At 39.5% G+C, this 18,844-nt stretch overlaps 1 protein-coding gene across 1 annotated transcript in view; it reads right to left on the reverse strand.

The window, feature by feature from the left end:
- Positions 1 to 3,093: 3,093 nt before the first annotated feature.
- Positions 3,094 to 18,844, reverse strand: part of LOC124804625 (protein lethal(2)k10201) — a 79,720-nt gene continuing 63,969 nt past the window's right edge. The window contains exons 3-4 of the mRNA XM_047264829.1: positions 15,434 to 15,635; positions 3,094 to 3,712 (exon numbers count right to left, since the gene is read on the reverse strand). Of these exons, the coding sequence (XP_047120785.1) occupies positions 3,389 to 3,712; positions 15,434 to 15,635 (526 nt within the window). The 3' untranslated portion in view covers positions 3,094 to 3,388. The remainder of the gene's footprint in view (positions 3,713 to 15,433; positions 15,636 to 18,844) is intronic.

Genomic DNA, 18,844 nt, shown 5'->3' on the forward strand with positions numbered 1-18,844 from the left:
TTTATCACAGTGTAGTACTAATTTTTATCCAGTGCTGTTGTTGTTGTGGTCTTCAGTCCTGAGACTGGTTTGATGCAGCTCTCCATGCTAATCTATCCTGTGCAAGCTTCTTCATCTCCCAGTAACCACTGCAACCTACATCTTTCTGAATCTGCTAAGTGTATTCATCCCTTGGTCTCCCTATACGATTTTTACCCTCCATGCTGCCCTCCAATACTAAATTGGTGATCCCTTGATGCCTAAGAACATGTCCTACCAACCGATCCCTTCTTCTAGTCAAGTTGTGCCACAAATTTCTCTTCTCCCCAATTCTGTTCAATACCTCCTCATTAGTTATGTGATATAGCCATCTAATCTTCAGCATTCTTCTGTAGCACCACATTTCAAAAGCTACTATTCTCTTCTTATCTAAACTATTTATCATTCATGTTTCACTTCCACACATGGCTACACTCCATACAAATACTTTCAGAAATGACTTCCTGACACTTACATCAATACTTGATGTTAACAAATTTCTCTTCTTCAGAAACGCTTTCCTTACCACTGCCAGTCTACATTTTATATCCTCTCTACTTCGACCATCATCAGTTATTTTTCTCCCCAAATAGCAAAACTCCTTTACTACTTTAAGTGTCTCATTTCCTAATCTAATTCCCTTAGCAGCACCCGACTTAATTCGACTACATTCCATTATCCTCGTCTTGCTTTTGTTGATGTTCATCTTATACCCTCCTTTCAAGACACTGTCCATTCCATTCAACTGCTCTTTAAAGTCCTTTGCTGTCTCTGACAGGATTACAATGTCATCCGCGAACCTCATTGTTTTTATTTTTTCTCCATGGATTTTAATACCTACTCCAAATTTTTCTTTTGTTTCCTTCACTGCTTGCTCAATATACAGATTGAATAACATCGGGGAGAGGCTACAACCCTCTCACACTCCCTTCCCAGCCACTGCTTCCCTTTCATGTCCCTCGACTCTTACAACTGCCATCTGGTTTCTGTACAAATTGTAAATAGCCTTTCGCTCCCTGTATTTTACCCCTGCCACCTTCAGAATTTGAAAGAGAGTATTCCAGTCAACATTGTCAAAAGCTTTCTCTAAGTCTACAAATGCTAGGAATGTAGGTTTGCCTTTCCTTAATCTCTCTTCTAAGATAAGTCGTAATGTCAGTATTGCCTCACGTGTTCCAATATTTCTACGGAATACGGAATCCAAACTGATCTTCCCCGAGGTCAGCTTGTACTAGTTTTTCCATTCATCTGTAAAGAATTCACGTTAGTATTTTGCAGCTGTGACTTACTTACCCCTGGTGAAATAAGCCTCTACATCCTTACATTTGTCCTCTAGCCTTCAATGCTTACCCATTTTGCACTTCCTGTCGATCTCATTTTTGAGACATTTGTATTCCCTTTTGCCTGCTTCATTTACTGCATTTTTATATTTTCTCCTTTCATCAATTAAATTCAATATTACTTCTGTTACCCAAGGATTTCTAGTAGCCCTCGTCTTTTTACCTACTTTATCCTCTGCTGCCTTCACTATTTCATCCCTCAAAGCTACCCATTCTTCTTCTACTGTATTTCTTTTCCCCATTCGTGTCAGTTGTTCCCTCATGCTCTCCCTGAAATTCTGTACAACTTCTGGTTTAGTCAGTTTATTCACGCCCCATCTCCTTAAATTCCCACCTTTTTTCAATTTCTTCAGTTTTAATCTACAGTTAATAACCAATAGATTGTGGTCAGAGTCCACATCTGCCCCTGGAAATGTCTTACAATTTAAAACCTGGTTCCTAAATCTCTGTCTTATCATTATATAATCTATCTGAAACCTGAAAGTATCTCCAGGCTTCTTCCATGTATACAACCTTCTTTCATTATTCTTGAACCAAGTGTTAGCTATGATTAAGTTGTGCTCTGTGCAAAATTCTACCAGGCGGCTTCCTCTTTCATTCCTTACTCCCAATCCATATTCACCTACTATGTTTCCTTCTCTCCCTTTTCCTACTACCGAATTCCAGTCACCCATGACTATTAAATTTTCGTCTCCCTTCACTAGCTGAATAATTTCTTTTATTTAATCATACATTTCTTCAATTCCTTCGTCATCTGCAGAGCTAGTTGGCATATAAACTTGTACTACTGTAGTAGGCGTGGGCTTCGTGTCTATCTTGGCAACAATAATGTGTTCACTATGTTGTTTGTAGTAGCTTACCCGCACTCCTATTTTTTTATTCATTATTAAACCTACTCCTGCATTACCTCTATTTGATTTTGTATTTAGAACCCTGTATTCACCTGACCAAAAGTCTTGTTCCTCCAGCCACCGAACTCCACTAATTTCCTCTATATCTAACTTTAACCTATCCATTTCCCTTTTTAAATTTTCTAATCTACCTGCCCGATTAAGGGATCTGACATTCCACGCTCCGATCCGCAGAACGCCAGTTTTCTCTCTCCTGATAACGACATCCTCTTGAGTAGTCCCCGTCCGGAGATCCGAATGGGGGATTATTTTACCTCCGGAATATTTTACCCAAGAGGACGCCATCATCATTTAACCATATAGTAAAGCTGCACGCCTTCGGGAAAAATTACGGCTGTAGTTTCCCCTTGCTTTCAGCCGTTCGCAGTACCAGCACAGCAAGGCTGTTTTGGTTAGTGTTACAAGGCCAGATCAGTCAATCAGCCACACTGTTGCCCCTGCAACTACTGAAAAGGCTGCTGTCCCTCTTCAGGAACCACACGTTTGTCTGGCCTCTCAACAGATACCCTCTGTTGTGGTTGCACCTACGGTACGGCTATCTGTATCGCTGAGGCATGCAAGCCTCCCCACCAACGGCAAGGTCCATGATTCATGAGAGAGGGCGGGGCGGGGGGGTGGGGGGGTTATCCAGTGCTACGAAATGTGAAGTACTGATCACTTAAGATAGTTATCAAGAAAACCATATGCTAAATATATTTGAAATTTTGAACAACGGCCAAACTTTTCATCCTGCACTCAGAATCAAGTTCGTGCACAAAATTATTATTTATTTATTTATTTTCTAATGAAAAATGCCACAATTCTGATATTATATCAGCTGATATTTTTTATTAACAAAGTTTTTATACTGGTAACTGAGTTACATCTGAATACATCATCTCTTAAACAATCACTCCACAACAACATTGAAACAGTACTTCCTCTAAATAACATCATTAAATTAATAATAGCTGTCATGAGAGGTCAGTGCTCACCATAAAGTTGAATACTGAATGGTGGATACACACACAAAACCTATGACAATATTTTAACTGCCTATCTGATGTTCAATACTTTTTCTCTGAAGTATTATTTGCACTTCTCTTCATGTAACTGGGGAAACTAAATTTTATTCACAGGTTATGTTTGATCTGGTAAACTGTCCTGTAGATCTTTCATCACTGTGTCAATATCAGTACTTTTCATTCTACCTCTCCCTTGGTTAAACCAGTTCTTGGAATTCCTTGCTCCTCGCCCAAAACTGAAAGTCTTTGGTTTTAGATGTGATCTATTTGTAGGACGAATATCTGTCTCCATCTGACCTCCTGCAGCTGATGTGTGCTTCTGTTTTTTGGTACTATCAAACCGGAAATCATGAGGGAAATTGTGCTGTGAAATACAATGACTGCGTCGCTCCTGAGGATTGTTGCATAACGTGCTGCACTGTTCTACAAAGCAGCGAAACTGAAATAAATAAATAAAGATATATGTAAAATATAAATAAAAATATACAATATATATGAATGGGTTTTCTGATATTGAACATCATCCACAATGTTACTTTGCTTACAATGGAATACAGATCTTTTTCTCAGTAGCACAAATTTTCACTAATTACATGAATCATTAAGAGATTTTATTCTTTCTTCTCATGATATTTCATTTAGTGTACAGTATACATGACTAACGTCAAACATTTAGACACAAAAAGTAAACTCAATTTTGACTATCAAAAGAATATGGCTTATCCAAAAATAATGCCTAATATACATACAATTTGTACAGCAATTAGGGTTCACTAGCACAAAAAGCAAGAAGTAGTGACATTCTGTAACGGGGGATCTGTATATACACCTCTTTTCATCTCTTTGGAGATATTGCATTACCTTCTACAGAACAGGGAAAACTCACTGTCACTGCAATAACTACTCTGTTGTGTATCACTTGTGATAAAGTTGAATCCAAGTGTCAGACACATAACGTGACTTAAATACACTATGAAAGCAGTTCCAGACAAATGATTTTTATTTGAACTTGGAGAATTTCTTAAGTATATAAAATCAAAGCGTTGGTCTGATACAGCACAATTTTGATTGTTTTCTGTAGTTAACAGACTACTGTCAGCTTTAGTCTATAAGTTTAGTCAGTTTAGCAGATCAAGCCTTTTGTCATCAGAAGTTTCATTGTGGTTTTAAAGAGTCTTATTTAACAGATTACTATGCTTTTACTTCCTGTTTATTGCTTGTATGCTGCCATAACTGCCTTATTGTGGACAGTTAGGCAGAAATATCTTGTAAGGTCTTGCAACTACCCTCTAATGAGTGAAGAAGGAACCCGTAAATGATAGTGAAATATTCAAATAGCGTTTGTAACCTGTCAATGGTATTTACATCATTAGTGAATTGCTGCCTTACTACCAGCAACTGGCTTCTTCTCACATTATTTAGAAGCAAGTGCAGTAGTGCCTGCCTAACAACACTGTAGATAAGTACTTCAATTTTATAGCTTCTACAGTGTAGGAAGTGGGAATTCAGTTCACTTTATTTCTATGAAGAATGGTAGCCACAGAAACATCTGATTTCTATTATTTGTTAATTTTGGTAACTTATGATCACCAGTGAGAAGTGTCAGGGCTGTGAAGATTTGTGAGTAGTGGGTAACTGTGTAATCCTTGGGGGAGGAGAAAGAGGGGGTTGAGATTGCTGGTGATTTTGCAAGGCCCTCTGCTGATTTTTCTGAGTTTTCAGCAAGAATGGGTCAATATAAAAGCTGCCTTGTAAGTGGCTGTAAAAACAGTTACGGAAAAATGTTTCTTGGTACAAAATTGCTTTATTAGTTGTCAAGTTGTCAAAACATTTTCCTTTATAATTTAAAGATTTTTGGACATATTAGAACCAATAGAGGTTGTTACAGATTATAAATCAGATAAATACAGTTGATGAGACATTAACTTGATGTTCTTCTCTTTCAAATAATGAACAGTTTGACCTGCTGCATGATAGCTGCCATTTATTTTCAAGATGAAAAACAAAGGCATTGATGTCCTATGGCAAACAAATTGTTGTATACCAATCAGAGTTAACTGTTCTTTGGTCCTCTAAAGTATTGATCATGAAATGCCCATTGTCTCTCTTTCCTAACGTTTTATCTTATTGTATGGGATGGAATCTTTTTCATGATTTCACATTTTTAATTTAGCTTTGCCTTGTAACTGGCTGTCCTTCCTGCCACCCAAGTCATCATTTATCCTAAGAGAGGGAAGTCGTCTGCAACCACTTACCCTATAAATGACACTAACTTCGTTTTGTGTGTTATGATGTTTTAAATATTTGTTAATCATATTTTCTTAGATGTAGACTGGAGGCACTCCCAGAATTTGTCTAAATAAGCAGGGAAAAATAGCCTAAAAACCAGAATTTGGCTAGCTGGTGTACCACACCAATGGTCGTTAATCCACCATGTCCATTCAATCCAGGTGTAGCACACCTCACTGCATTGTGAGCTAACACATTGCATGTTACATTACACAAACAGGTCCATGACATGTCCAGTGTAACCAATGGGAAAGTGATCATAAGGAAGTGACATCTTTGGTGTGACGTCATGAGTGCTGGACTGCTGTTGAAATTTCTTGTCAATATTTTATAAAGTTTTAGTCTTCAGTTACTTATTTTAAAGTTTATTTGTGTTAATATTTGCTGTAAAAGTAACTTATCAGTGGATTTTCATCAATCTCAGTCTTTCTTTCTGTGCTAATGACTCAAGTGGTTTGTTATTTGTGAACGTGCTTACGTCAGTCATCCAAGTCTCACGCCTCAGTCGTGTGTTTACATTTTGCGGCATGCAATTGCAGCTTTAGCTGTTATGAAGCTAAGTACTGACCAAGTTGTTTGTGCACTAATATACAGTTATTAAATTTAATAGTTCTCAATGGTGTTTTGCACTGTTTGTGGTGAAATAACGATTTAATAAACTTTTGGAAACATTTGCTTGTTGTGTTTTATAGAGTTTTATGTGTGTTGATGTCATTTAGAAAATTCGTGCTTTACTTTTCAGCTCATGTTTCTAGTGAAATATTTCGGCCAAATTTTCATTCAGTTTTAACTTTGTTGAGCATTCCAGTAGCCACTCAAGTTTTTGGTTTTCGCTAGTACATTTTGTGAAGCTTTGTTGGTACTGGTATTAGTTGTGGTTTAGTAGTTTAATGAAAGTTGTTGCTTTCTTAGTAGAGAGAGAATTTAGAGACCGCTATTGTTAGTCCTATAAATAGTTTACTGGTGAAACTGAACTTAGGTAATGTAGACGTTTAATTTTTTTCAGTAACAGTAAAATTTTACCATGAGTGAGAAGTGTGGGCTCTGTTGTAGGTTTGTGAGTAGTGGGTTACGGTGTAGGATTTATTCAAAGTATTTTCATTGGGGGGAATGCAGTAGGGAAGCCAGTGGGCATTCTAGTGACATCCTCTCCTGGGAATATAGAATCTGTAGTAGAAATACGTTGACAGAGGAGCAAGAGGGTAAGATCTGCACCCTTCAGGTGCAGTTACAGTATGCTAAGGAGGAGCTAGATAGGTTGAGGAGGGTGAAGGGTGCTGGAGAATGGGAACTCGCAGTTGACAAGAAGGCAGCTACGAGGAGGAGGAGGAGGAGGTGGTGGTGGTGGTGGTGGTGGTGGTGGTGGTGGTATGCAGACAGCTGCACTTTACATATACACAATAGATTTGACCAACTGTCAAGAGTTGAGTGGAGAGGAGCCTCTTGTAGCTGTAGGTGTAGGTGTAGGAAACCTGCAGCAGTCCTTAGCAGTTATGAGACCTAAGTCAGTTGCAAAGCCTAACAGAAAGAAGAAGGTTCTGCTGCTAGGTAGTTCACACAGTAGTGGTGTGGTCCAGCACTGGCAGGGAGTGAGTACCAGGTCACCAGCACTGTGATGTGTAGTGCAGAGTTGGCTCAGGTGACTGACAGCATAGGGGAGTTATGTAGAAATTTTACGAAGGAGGATCAGGTATTCATAGTGGGTGGAGCAGGGAATAGTCTTGATAGGGACAGGGAATATGATGTAGATGGTGACATGGTAAAGATAGCTACTCAAACTAGTGGCACTAACGCGCATTTCGTGCAACTGTTTCAGCGTCATGATCAGCCTCATCTTAATGCGGCTGTTAGGTGCGTTAACATGGGGCTGGAGAAGGCACTGATGGCATAGGACATGGGCCACATTGCAGTGGTGCCAGTTGAGTCTATCAGCAGATCTGGTTTCACTAGGCATGGCCAGCACCTCAATACGTATGGGAAAGGGAAGCTGGCAAAGCTTACACAGGTGACAGTGTAGTGTGGGGTGGTGGGATCATTCATGAAAAAATTCCTGTAGTAGATGGTGTTAGAGCTGCAGCTTTTTTAGATTGAAGTCAGCTGATAGGTATACCTACTTTAGAGATAAAGTTAGTGAACTGCTGATAGATGTTGATTCTGACATTATTGGTATATCAGAGCACCACTTAAATAATTTGACAATTCAGAGGCTTCCTTTACCAAGAAACAGATTAGCTGGCTGTTTTACAAGGACTTCTTTGCGAGGCCAGATATTTAAATCTTGCGCAGGGGCAGTTCAATTTAATGAAAATAAACTTAAAATTTTTGTTGTTTATAGGTCCCCTAACTCTGAATCCAGGGATCACAAATTTAGCATTGGAGGGCAGTGTGGAGGGTAAAAATCGTATAGGGAGACCAAGAGATGAATACATTAAGCAGATTCAGAAGGATGTAGGTTGCAGTAAGTACTGGGAGATGAAGAATCTTGCACAGGATACAGTAGCATGGAGAGCTGCATCAAACCAGTCTCAGGACTGAAGACAACAACAACAACAACAACAACAACTCTGAATTCAGAGCATTTCTGCTCAAGCTAGAGAGGGTTCTTGATTCAATATGTAGAAAGTACCAGAAACCAGTTATACATGATGACTTCAGTATTAATTTTGTATATCATTGTGCAAGAAAAAAGATGCTGGTAGATCTCCTAAGTTCATATGATCTGATGCAGACAGGCAGACAGTGATTCTTCCAACTAGGGTGCAGGGGAACAGTAGCACAGCCATAGATAATTCATTCTTCATTACTACATGGGCATTCTGTTAGTAAGAGTCTGAATGGCCTTTCAGGCCATGATGCACAGATTTTAACACTAAGGCCATGATGCACAGATTTTAACACTAAAGGGCTTTTGTACTCAAACAAATGTCACATATAATTACAACTATGTGGGAATAGGAAGTTTTTTAAAATTTGTCAAGGAACAAGAGTAGCAGGATATTTGTAGTGCTGATAACATAGATGATAAATGCTTTCCTTAACAGACTTCTCATGCTCTTTGAGAGTTGCTTTCCATTTTAACATTCTAAACAGGGTACTAGCTGTAAAAGGCAGCCTGGGTGGCTGACTAATGGGGTAAGGATATCATGTAGAACAAAGCAGGAATGATATCAAAATGTTAGAAGTAGTCACAATCAAGCTACAGTTGCCCATTACAAACAGTATAGTAAGGTGCTTAAAAATGTTATTAGGAAGGCAAAGAGTATGTGGCGCATAAATAGAACAGCTAATTTACAGGATAAAATTAAAACCATATGGTCAGTTGAGAAGAAAGTGTGTGGTCAGTAGCACAAGGTCGATGATATAAAGTCAGTCAGTAGTAAAAGTATTTCTGTTACTGATAAATCAGATATATGTACAGTATTTAACAATCATTTTCTGACCATTGCTGGTGAATTAAATAAAAATTTAGTTTCTATAGGGAATCACAGAACTCTCTTGGCCAATGCCTTTCCGAGATTGATGTCTGAAATACTCCTCTGTGATAGAGACAAGGGGGAGATTGAGTCAATAATTAAATCACTGAAGACTGAGGACTCCCATGGATATGATGGAGTGCCTAGCAGAATATTAAAGTACTGTGCTGCACATGTTAGCCCTGTACTTAGCCATATTTGTAATTTTTCCTGAACGATTAAAGTACTCAGTAGTAAAGCTGCTTTATAAAAAGGGAGAAAAGGGTAATGTAGACAATTTTAGACCTATTTCTATGCCATCAGTGTTTGTTAAAGTTATTGCAAAGGCTGTGTATGTAAGGGTAATTGATCATTTTATATCACATAATTTGCTATCAAATGTACAGTTCAGCTTTAGAAGTTGTTTAAAAACTGAGAATGCTATATTCTCTTTTGTCTGTTAGGTACTGGATGGGTTAAACAAAAGGTTTCGAACACTAGGCATATTTTTTGATTTAACAAAGGCGTTTGATTGTGTTGATCACAAAATATTGCTCCAGAAGTTGGACCATTACAGAATACGGGGAGTAGCTCACAGTTGGTTCATCTCTTACTTTAACAACAGACAGCAAAAAGTCAGTATTCACTGTGTTGAGAATGGCTGTGATGTGGGGTCTGAGTGGGGGATGGTCAAATGGGGGGAGTCCCAGGCATCAGTGTTAGGGCCACTCCTGTTCCTTATTTATATAAATGATGTGCCCTCTAGTATTATGGGTAACTCTGAAATATTTCTGTTTGCTGATGACACTAGCTTGTTAGTAAAGGATGTTTCAAATAGTGCAGTTCATGACATAAGTTCATGGCTTGTAGAAAATATTTATCAATTGAAGACATGAAGTCTATATATGAGTCTGCGATCATTTTATTTTTAGCACTTTTGTTTTCACAAGTCCGTCTTGACCACATAGACTTCTTTACACTTTATGACCAGTTTCAGCTTATTGCCATCTTCAGATCATTAAAATATTCTGATATAAATCATTGTCGAGTTAAACATGTGCACTCATGTTTAACTTGACAATGATTTATATCAGAATATTTTTAACAATCTGAAGATGGCGATAAGCCGAAACTGGTCATAAAGTGTAAAGAAATCTGTGTGATCAAGACGGACTTGCGAAAATAAAAACTGTAGAAAATAAACTAACACTAAATCACAGTAAGAGTCAGTTTTTACACAATTCAACAAAACCCTACATTTGAATTTCACAGAGTGGGCATATGATTAGTGAAACTCAACAGTTCAAATTTCTAAGTGTTCAGTTAGATAGTAAACTGTCGTGGAAAGTCCATGTTCAGAATCTTGTTCAAAGACATAATGCTGCCATTTTTACTATTCAAACAGTATCTGAAGTAAGTGATGGTTCGACACAAAAATTAGTCTACTTTGATTATTTTCATTCGCTTATGTCATATGGTATTATATTTTGGGTAACTCTTCCCATTCTAAAAGGATATTTTTGGCTCAGAAATGGGCGGTTCGGGCAATAAGTGGTATGGTAAGGATCCCACACTGCACAGCAGTAGTCTAAAAGAGGACGGACAAGCATAGTGAAGGCACTCTCCTTAGTAGGTCTGTTACATTTTCTAAGTGTCCTGCCAATAAAACGCAGCCTTTGGTTAGCCTTCCCCACAACATTTTCTGTGTTCTTTCCAATTTAAGTTGTTCGTAATTGTAAAACCTAGGTATTTAGTTGAATTTAAGGCTTTTAGATTAGACCGATTTATTGTGTAACAGAAGTTTAACGAGTTCCTTTTAGTACTCATGTGGATGACCTCACACTTTTCGTTATTTAGGGTTAACTGCCACTTTTTGCACCATTCAGATATTTTTTTAAAATCGTTTTGCAGTTTGTTTTGATCTTCTGATGACTTTATTAGTCAATAAACAACAGTGTCATCTGTAAACAACCAAAGACGGCTGCTCAGATTGTCTCCCAAATCGTTTATATAGATAAGGAACAGCAAAGGGCCTGTAACACTACCTTGGGGAATGCCTGAAATCATTTCTGTTTTACTCTATGACTTTCCGTCAATCACTACAAACTGTGACCTCTCTGACAGGAAATCGCAAATCCAGTCACATAACTGAGACAATATTCCATAAGCATGCAATTTTACTCTGAGCCGCTTGTGTGGTACAGCGTCAAAAGCCTTCCGGAAATCAAGGAATACGGAATTGACCTGAAATCCCTTGTCAATAGCACTGAGTACTGCATGCGAATAAATAGCTAGTTGTGTTTCACAGGAATGATGTTTTCTAAACCCATGTTGATTGTGTGTCAATAGACCATTTCCTTCGAGGTAATTCATAATGTTCGAACACAATATATGTTCTAAAATCCTACTGCATATCAACGTTAACGATATGGGCCTATAATTTATTGGATTACTCCTGCTACCTTTCTCGAATATTGGTGTGACCTGTGCAACGCAGATCTTTCTCTGAGCGAACGGTTGTATATGATTGTTAAGTATGGAGCTAATGCATCAGCATACTCTGAAAGGAACCTAATTGGAATACAGTCAGGACCAGAAGACTTGCTTTTATTAAGTGATTTGAGTTGCTTCACTACTCTGAGGACATTTACTTCTACGTTACTCATGTTGGCAGCTGTTCTCGATTCGAATTCTGGAATATTTCCTTAGTCTTCTTTTGTGAAGGCATTTCGGAAGGCAGTGTTTAGTAAATCTGCTTTGGCAGCACTGTCTTCGACAGTATCTCCATTGTTATTGCACAGAGAAGGCATTGATTGTTTCTTGCCGTTAACATACTTCACATACGACCAGAATCTCTTTGGATTTTCTGCCAGGTTTTGAGACAAAGTTTCTTTGTGGAAACTGTTGTAGGCGTCTCACATTGAACTCCACACTAAGAGCTTCTGTAAAGGATTGCCAATCTTGGGGATTTTGTGTCTGTTTAAATTTGGCATGTTTGTTTCGTTGTTTCTGCAACAGTGTTCTGACCCGTTGAGTTTACCAAGGAGGATCAGCTCTGTCGTTTGTTAGTTTATTTGGTATAAACTTCTCAATTGCTGCCGATACTATTTCTTTGAATTTAAGCCACATCTGGTCTACACTTATATTATTAATTTGGAATGAGTGGAGATTTCCTCTCAGGAAGGTGTCCAGTGAATTTTTATCTGCTTTTTGGAATAGGTATTTTTTTCACTTATTTTTTGAGGATTTGGGTATTACAATATTCAGTCTCACTACGACAACCCTGTGTTCACTAATCCCTATATCAGTTTTGATTCTGGTTATTATCTCAGGATTATTTGTTGCTAAGAGGTCAAGTGTGTTTTCACAATGGTTTACTATTCGCGTGGGCTCATGAACAAACTGCTCAAAATAATTTTCAGAGAATGCATTTAGCACAATTTTGGATGATATTTTATGCGTATCTCTGGAATTAAACACGTCTATTTGCCAACATATCGAGGGTAAATTAAAGTCACCACCAACTATTATAGTTCGAGTTGGGTACGTGTTTGAAATCAAACTCAAGTTTTCTTTGAACCTTTCAGCAACTGCATCATCTGAACTGGGAGGTCGGTAAAAGGATCCAATTATTATTTTATTCCGGTTGCCAACAATGACCTCTGCCCATACTAACTCACAGGAAGTGTCTACTTCAATTCTGCGACAAGTTAAACTACTACTAACAGCAACAAACACGGCACCGCCAACCGTGTTTAGCCTATCTTTTCGGAACATCGTTAGGTTCTTCGCAAAAATTGCGGCTGAGCTTATATCCGGCTTTATCCAGCTTTCAGTGCCTATAATGATTTGAGCATCAGTGCTTTCTATTAGCGCTTGGAGCTCTGGTACTTTCCCAATACAGCTACGACAGTTTACAACTGTTACACCAATGGTTCCACTATCTACGTTCTTCCTGTGTTCAACCTGCACCCTTTGTGACTGAAGCCCTTCTTATGTTTTCCCGAGACCCTCTAACCTAAAAAACCGCCCAGTCCACACCACACAGCCCCTGCTACCCATGTAGCTGCCTCCTGCGTATAGTGGACACCTGACCTATTCAGCGGAACCCGAAACACAACCACCCTTTGGCGCAAGTCGAGGAATCTGCAGCCTACACGGTCACAGAACCATTTGAGCCCGATTCAGACCCTCCACTCGGCTCTGTACCAGAGGTCCGCAATTGGTCCTGTCGACTATGCTGCAAATGTTCAGCTCTGCTTTCATCTTGCAAGCAAGACTGACAGCCTTTACCACTTATGTTAGTCACTCGAAACCAGAGAGAATCTCTTCTGATCCAAAGTGACACACATCATTGGTACCGACGTGAGTGACCACCTGCAGTTGGCTGCACCCTGTGCTCTTCATGGCATCCGGGAGTACCCTTTCCACATATGGAAAAATGTAGTTGATCTCTCCATCCAACTCCATACTGTACAGTTATGATTTGTATCAAATACCCTAACCTTAAATACTGTGAAAATTAACTGAAAATTATTGACCTGACCTGGATACTCTGTTTCACAGTAAATACATTGACACAAAAAAACTGCAACACCAAAAAAATAATTAATGTAGAGTAATGAAATTAGAGGAATACATTTGTCTAGGCAACATATTTAAGTCACTAACTTTGCAAGATCATAGGTTGATGTATGTGTGAGATCAGCCACTGCAAGTGTGAAATGCTGATACATTAGTAATCGGTGTAACTGCCAGAATGTTGCATGCAGACATGCATGCATTATATTGCATAAGTGCTGGATGTCAGTTTTTGGGATGGAACTCCATGCTAGTTGCACTTAGTCAGTCAATACAGGAATTGTTAATGCTGTTTGTGGACGACACTGGAGTTGTCATCCAATTATGCCCCATATGTGCTGGACATAGGACAGATCTGTTGATTGAGCATGCACTGTGGAGCAAGAAGGGTTGCAACAGTGGTATGTGGGTGAGTGTTATCATATTGGAAAACACCCCCAGAATGCTGTTCATGACTGACAGCACAGCAGGTTGATTCGCCAAAATGATGTACAAAATTTGCAATCAGGCTGCATGGGATAGCCACGAGAGTGCTCCTGCTGTCACACAAAATTGCATCCTGGACCATTGCTCCTGGAGCAGATCCAGTGTGTCTAGCACACAGACAGGTTGGTTCTTGGCTCTCAATTGGCATTCTTCTAACCAACACACAACCATCACTGGAACTGATGCAAAACCAGCTTTCATCCAAAAACACAACAAACCTTCACTCTTCCCTTCAATGAACTCTCACTTGACAGTACTGAAGTCACAGATGGCAGTGGATTGGGGTCATTGCTTGGTACAGGGGCATTTGGCTCAGAGTTGTCCTTGGAACCAATTTGTAATTTTTGTCTAACAGTCAGCAAGTGATAAGTGAAGTGATAACTGTGCCAAAATCTATGGATATCAGTCATTGAATTCTGGCTCCTATTTTGGCTGGAGCAGAGGTAGAAATCTTCCCTCACGTCAATCAGGGGCTTGAAGATGGATTAATATATTGCCAAAACTGGTTCCTCAATAAAATAACTATTTGGAAATTTAGATGGCTGAAAGATGTTTTGATTCAATATTCTGATCTGTAACAGTTTGTTGCATCACTGTGGTGCCAACTGCTGCTCAGACTGCTGATGCTGCAGATGCAGTATGATGTGTCACAGCCATACGCCCAACTCTGTGGGGCGTCATGTGGCCATCCAGAGCTCTATGTTCCTGCAAAGTCTTTCTGCAATATTGCAGAAGGAACATCCATGTTCTTGCAGGCCTATTACTCAACCTCGTTCAAACTCAGTGAGGTGCTGTTAATGGCGTCCTTGTCACCTTAAAGGCATTCTTGACTGACAACTCACCACGTTCCATCTCAAAGGTAATTAATTCTCACAACCGTCACAGTGTGCATTGAAAGCAATCCTTATTTGCATCCTCATAGTGGTACTACCAGCATCACTCATATTGCGAACTGCGCGAAACTGTAACAGATATCAACTTTCAGATGTAGAAATGTGCCCAACAACTTTTTTTAATGTTGGTACGTCTACTCCCCCCCCCCCCCTCCCCGCCCCTTCCCCACCCAGTGTAAGTAGCCTCCTGTCAATATTGGGTAGTGAGAAACGCTGTATTTAAGCTGTAATTTATTACATCATCATTTATTTTTACTGAAGTATATTGTAAGAGCTTGATGTGCTTATAATTACCCGTTACTTTCTTTGTTGGTTGTAGGCTGTTTATTTCTTAATACATCAAAACATATGAATAACATATTCAAAGCAGTAACACTAGAAAAAAGGGCTTGTTTCACCAAGAACCTGTAGTCCCATCAGTTAAAAATGATTACATATTTATTATAATGAGAAACTTACCATTGGTTTCCTCTCCGCTTGAGCACTGAAAAAGGAATCATGACTTTCTGATACATGAAGATCGAGTAGGTGTGGTGATGGCAACGTCTTCCTACATACCACACATATATACCGATGAGCTGTGCTGTAATGCACATCAAATTGTAGAAGAGACTCAAACTTTGCATCACAGCCAGGGACACCACACGGGAATTCTGAAACACTAACAAAAACACAAATAATACTTATCTTCAGCTACTGTAAATTGGTTTCAACAAGCTGCTTAACTATTCAGCATGTTTAAGTTAATAATTTTTATGATGCAAAAGTATTTCAGACTATAAAAACAAGGCTACAATTCTGATGATAAACTAGAAACTGTGTACAATAGATATATACTAGTTCAGGTTTTTAATTCATGTATTTTCAAAATATTAGTTACACCCTCAAAATTGAGGAAGCAGCAGAGTTTTTCAAAGTGGCAGCTTTCTTACTCATTTACCTGATTTAAATTTTGATGATGTGAATAGCATGTGTTCGTATAGTGATAATTTATTGTTAATGCAGTCTACTGATTAAGTTTCTATGATTTCCTTGTCTTCTTTTACTGTATATGTTTGAAGGTCCTTCTTCTCTATGGGATCTATGGATCCCAATGAATGAATGAATTAATTAATTAATCATAACAAAGTTGATAACATCACTGCTACTACTTCTTCCTACCATAGATAAAGTTTAAAGAAATACAATGCTCTATAAAATTTGACGACAAGAGAGGTAAAGTACCAGAACATATTAACTACTTGGTGCAAATGAATGAAAGTGTGGGACCATATTGCCAGAGGTCTCCCAGTTGTGCACACAAAGGAGGACATGAAATGGTATGAGGACAAGGCGTCTATAGTGCCAAATGGGATTGGCCCTCGAACACAAGTCACCTGAAGGAATGGGAAAAGACAGAATGTTACAGAGCACTGTGGTGGTTGGATTGGGTTGTTTGGGGGAAGAGACCAAACTGTGAGGTCATCGGTCTCATTGGATTAGGGAAGGATGGGGAAGGAAGACGCCGTGCCCTTTCAAAGGAACCATCCCGGCATTTGCCTGGAGCAATTTAGGGAAATCATGGAAAACCTAAATCATGAAGGCCGGACGTGGGATTGAACCGTCATCCTCCCGAATGTGAGTCCAACTGTGGTGGTGTTCTTCATTACAACATGACCTGAAGACAACATTTGGATGACTTGAGGAAGAATCACTGGGAAACTGGAAGGAGGACAAAATCTGATGAGCGTAGACCAGGAATTTGGTATAGCTTACAGCACTGTTTCACATGCACGGGGAATGTTCCAACACACAGGCACTGCTCCCTGAAGGAGAGTAGATGGTCAACCGTGGTCAACTACAGCAGCAGATGTCCACTACATTGTGCAACAGGCAAGAAGGGATCCATGTCAAACAGTAGCTGCAGTTGGTACCACAGTTAACAGGACTGAAAGGCACACAATCTCACACTCCACAGTGGTGTGGAAAATGCATGGATGTGATCTCTTTGACCAGTACAATGTGCTCTTTAGACACCTACACATCGTCGACACCATTTGCACACAGATTGAGCCAATGAAGGGTAGGGCCAAGTGCTCTTCTTGGATGAGACCACATTAAGACTGAGTAGCGATTCAGGATGTTCTCTCATATGCAAGAGGTGTAATCATGTAATGCACCCAAGAACACTGTCAAACATAATCATTTTGGTTTGTTCTGAAAGTAGGTTGGTTATACTTAGGATTCCAATACACCACATTATTCCCCACTACTTTGGCTGAACTGGCTACAAAACCCTATTTTTAAACACAATACCCATTGAATGGGATGGCCTAACACCACATTAATGGGAGGGCCTACATGCCTGCATGGTATCAATCTACTGGTCAAAGTGAGAGGCAATGTCTTGCTGCATCAACGACCTCCCCATCAGCCATGTACTACTTTCCATGGAATGCATCCTTCATTAGGCCAAGCAGAAGGTACGAGATCCGGGCTGCAGGGTGGATGAGGAAGAACAGTCCAATAAAGTTCTGTGAGCTCTTCTCATGTGCACAGACTTGTGTGAGGCCTTGCATTGTCAAGGAGATGGAATAGTTCATTTGCACTTTTGTGGCGATGAATATGGTGAAGTCATTTCTTCAGTTTCCTGAGGGTAGCACAGCTGCATGTGGCCAGTCAGCAAGTGGGAGAACGGACAGGTTTGTATGACCTAGTTGCAGTGATGACAGATGCCTTGCCCAATGACTCACTGTGCTTTTGTTCACTGCCAGGTCTCCATACACATTCTGCTAGTGCCTATGAATATATGCAGCACCCTGTTTTTCCTCCGAAAGAAACACCATGATGGTGCTCTGCTTGGACTGCAACTCTGTTACAGACGCCATCTTGGAGGCTACATATAGTGCCACCACCAATTGGAACATCATCAAACTACGGGGGCTGAGGCGGAAATATTCCACAATGTCCCACAAAAAATTCTGCACTTTTTCAACTGAAATTACCTCAGTACATTTCTTACTGAAAGTCCCTCATAATCTTCTTAAGTAATGGTTGACATTAGGGCCAGTCCAATCGGTGAATATTGTGAACTTAAAATCTTTGAATACATTCTCTTTTTTTCTGTTAAACTTTCTATTGTTTTTTTGTGTTGTTACCTGTCCATCCAATCTCCTTCTGTGTCCATACTAAGCAAGGACCCCCTGCAAGTAGGAACATTTCTGACACCTTACTTGGTCAGAGACTGAATAGCTAGGTAATCATCATTAAACTGCAGGCAACCTATTGATATTTATCACCTATGCAAATTGGGGCAAGCTGTTCTCATATCAGCTACCTAGATTGGGAGCACTGTTAACAGCTAGCAAGAGGGAGGGGTGGGGTGGGAGCACAATTTCGAGCTTAGCCCATTTCTGAATTGACACTTTGTGGTAAAAGAAGTTGCAAGCACAGGAAGTTGCCAGCCAAATGGCACAGTGACATTATTCAAACATTCAACCAACACTGAGAGATATAACACAGATCTGCCGCATAGAGGTCGTCCACATTCAACACCACCATCTGATGACTATGACCTATATATTATGGCTCATACGCAACAGAAATGCTCACTACTTTTTTGGACACAGCCAAGAAAGCATGTGTCAACTAACACAGTATGTTATTGTCTTCACACTATTAATTTTTCCTCTAGACTTTTGTTACAAAAAACAGTAAAAATCCCCCAAAACACTAACGGACAAAGAAGGTGGGCAAGAGAATTTCTATAATGGAAACTTGATCATTTTAATAGAATATAAGACCTGCTTCAGTTGTCAGTGATTTGTTATTTATTTCACGAGAGCTTTTGAAGCCAACGCTTCACCTCCAGGTGCCACCAACAGCCACACA

The sequence above is a fragment of the Schistocerca piceifrons genome, chromosome 7 (genome assembly GCF_021461385.2).
Source record: "Schistocerca piceifrons isolate TAMUIC-IGC-003096 chromosome 7, iqSchPice1.1, whole genome shotgun sequence".
Taxonomy (NCBI): domain Eukaryota; kingdom Metazoa; phylum Arthropoda; class Insecta; order Orthoptera; family Acrididae; genus Schistocerca; species Schistocerca piceifrons.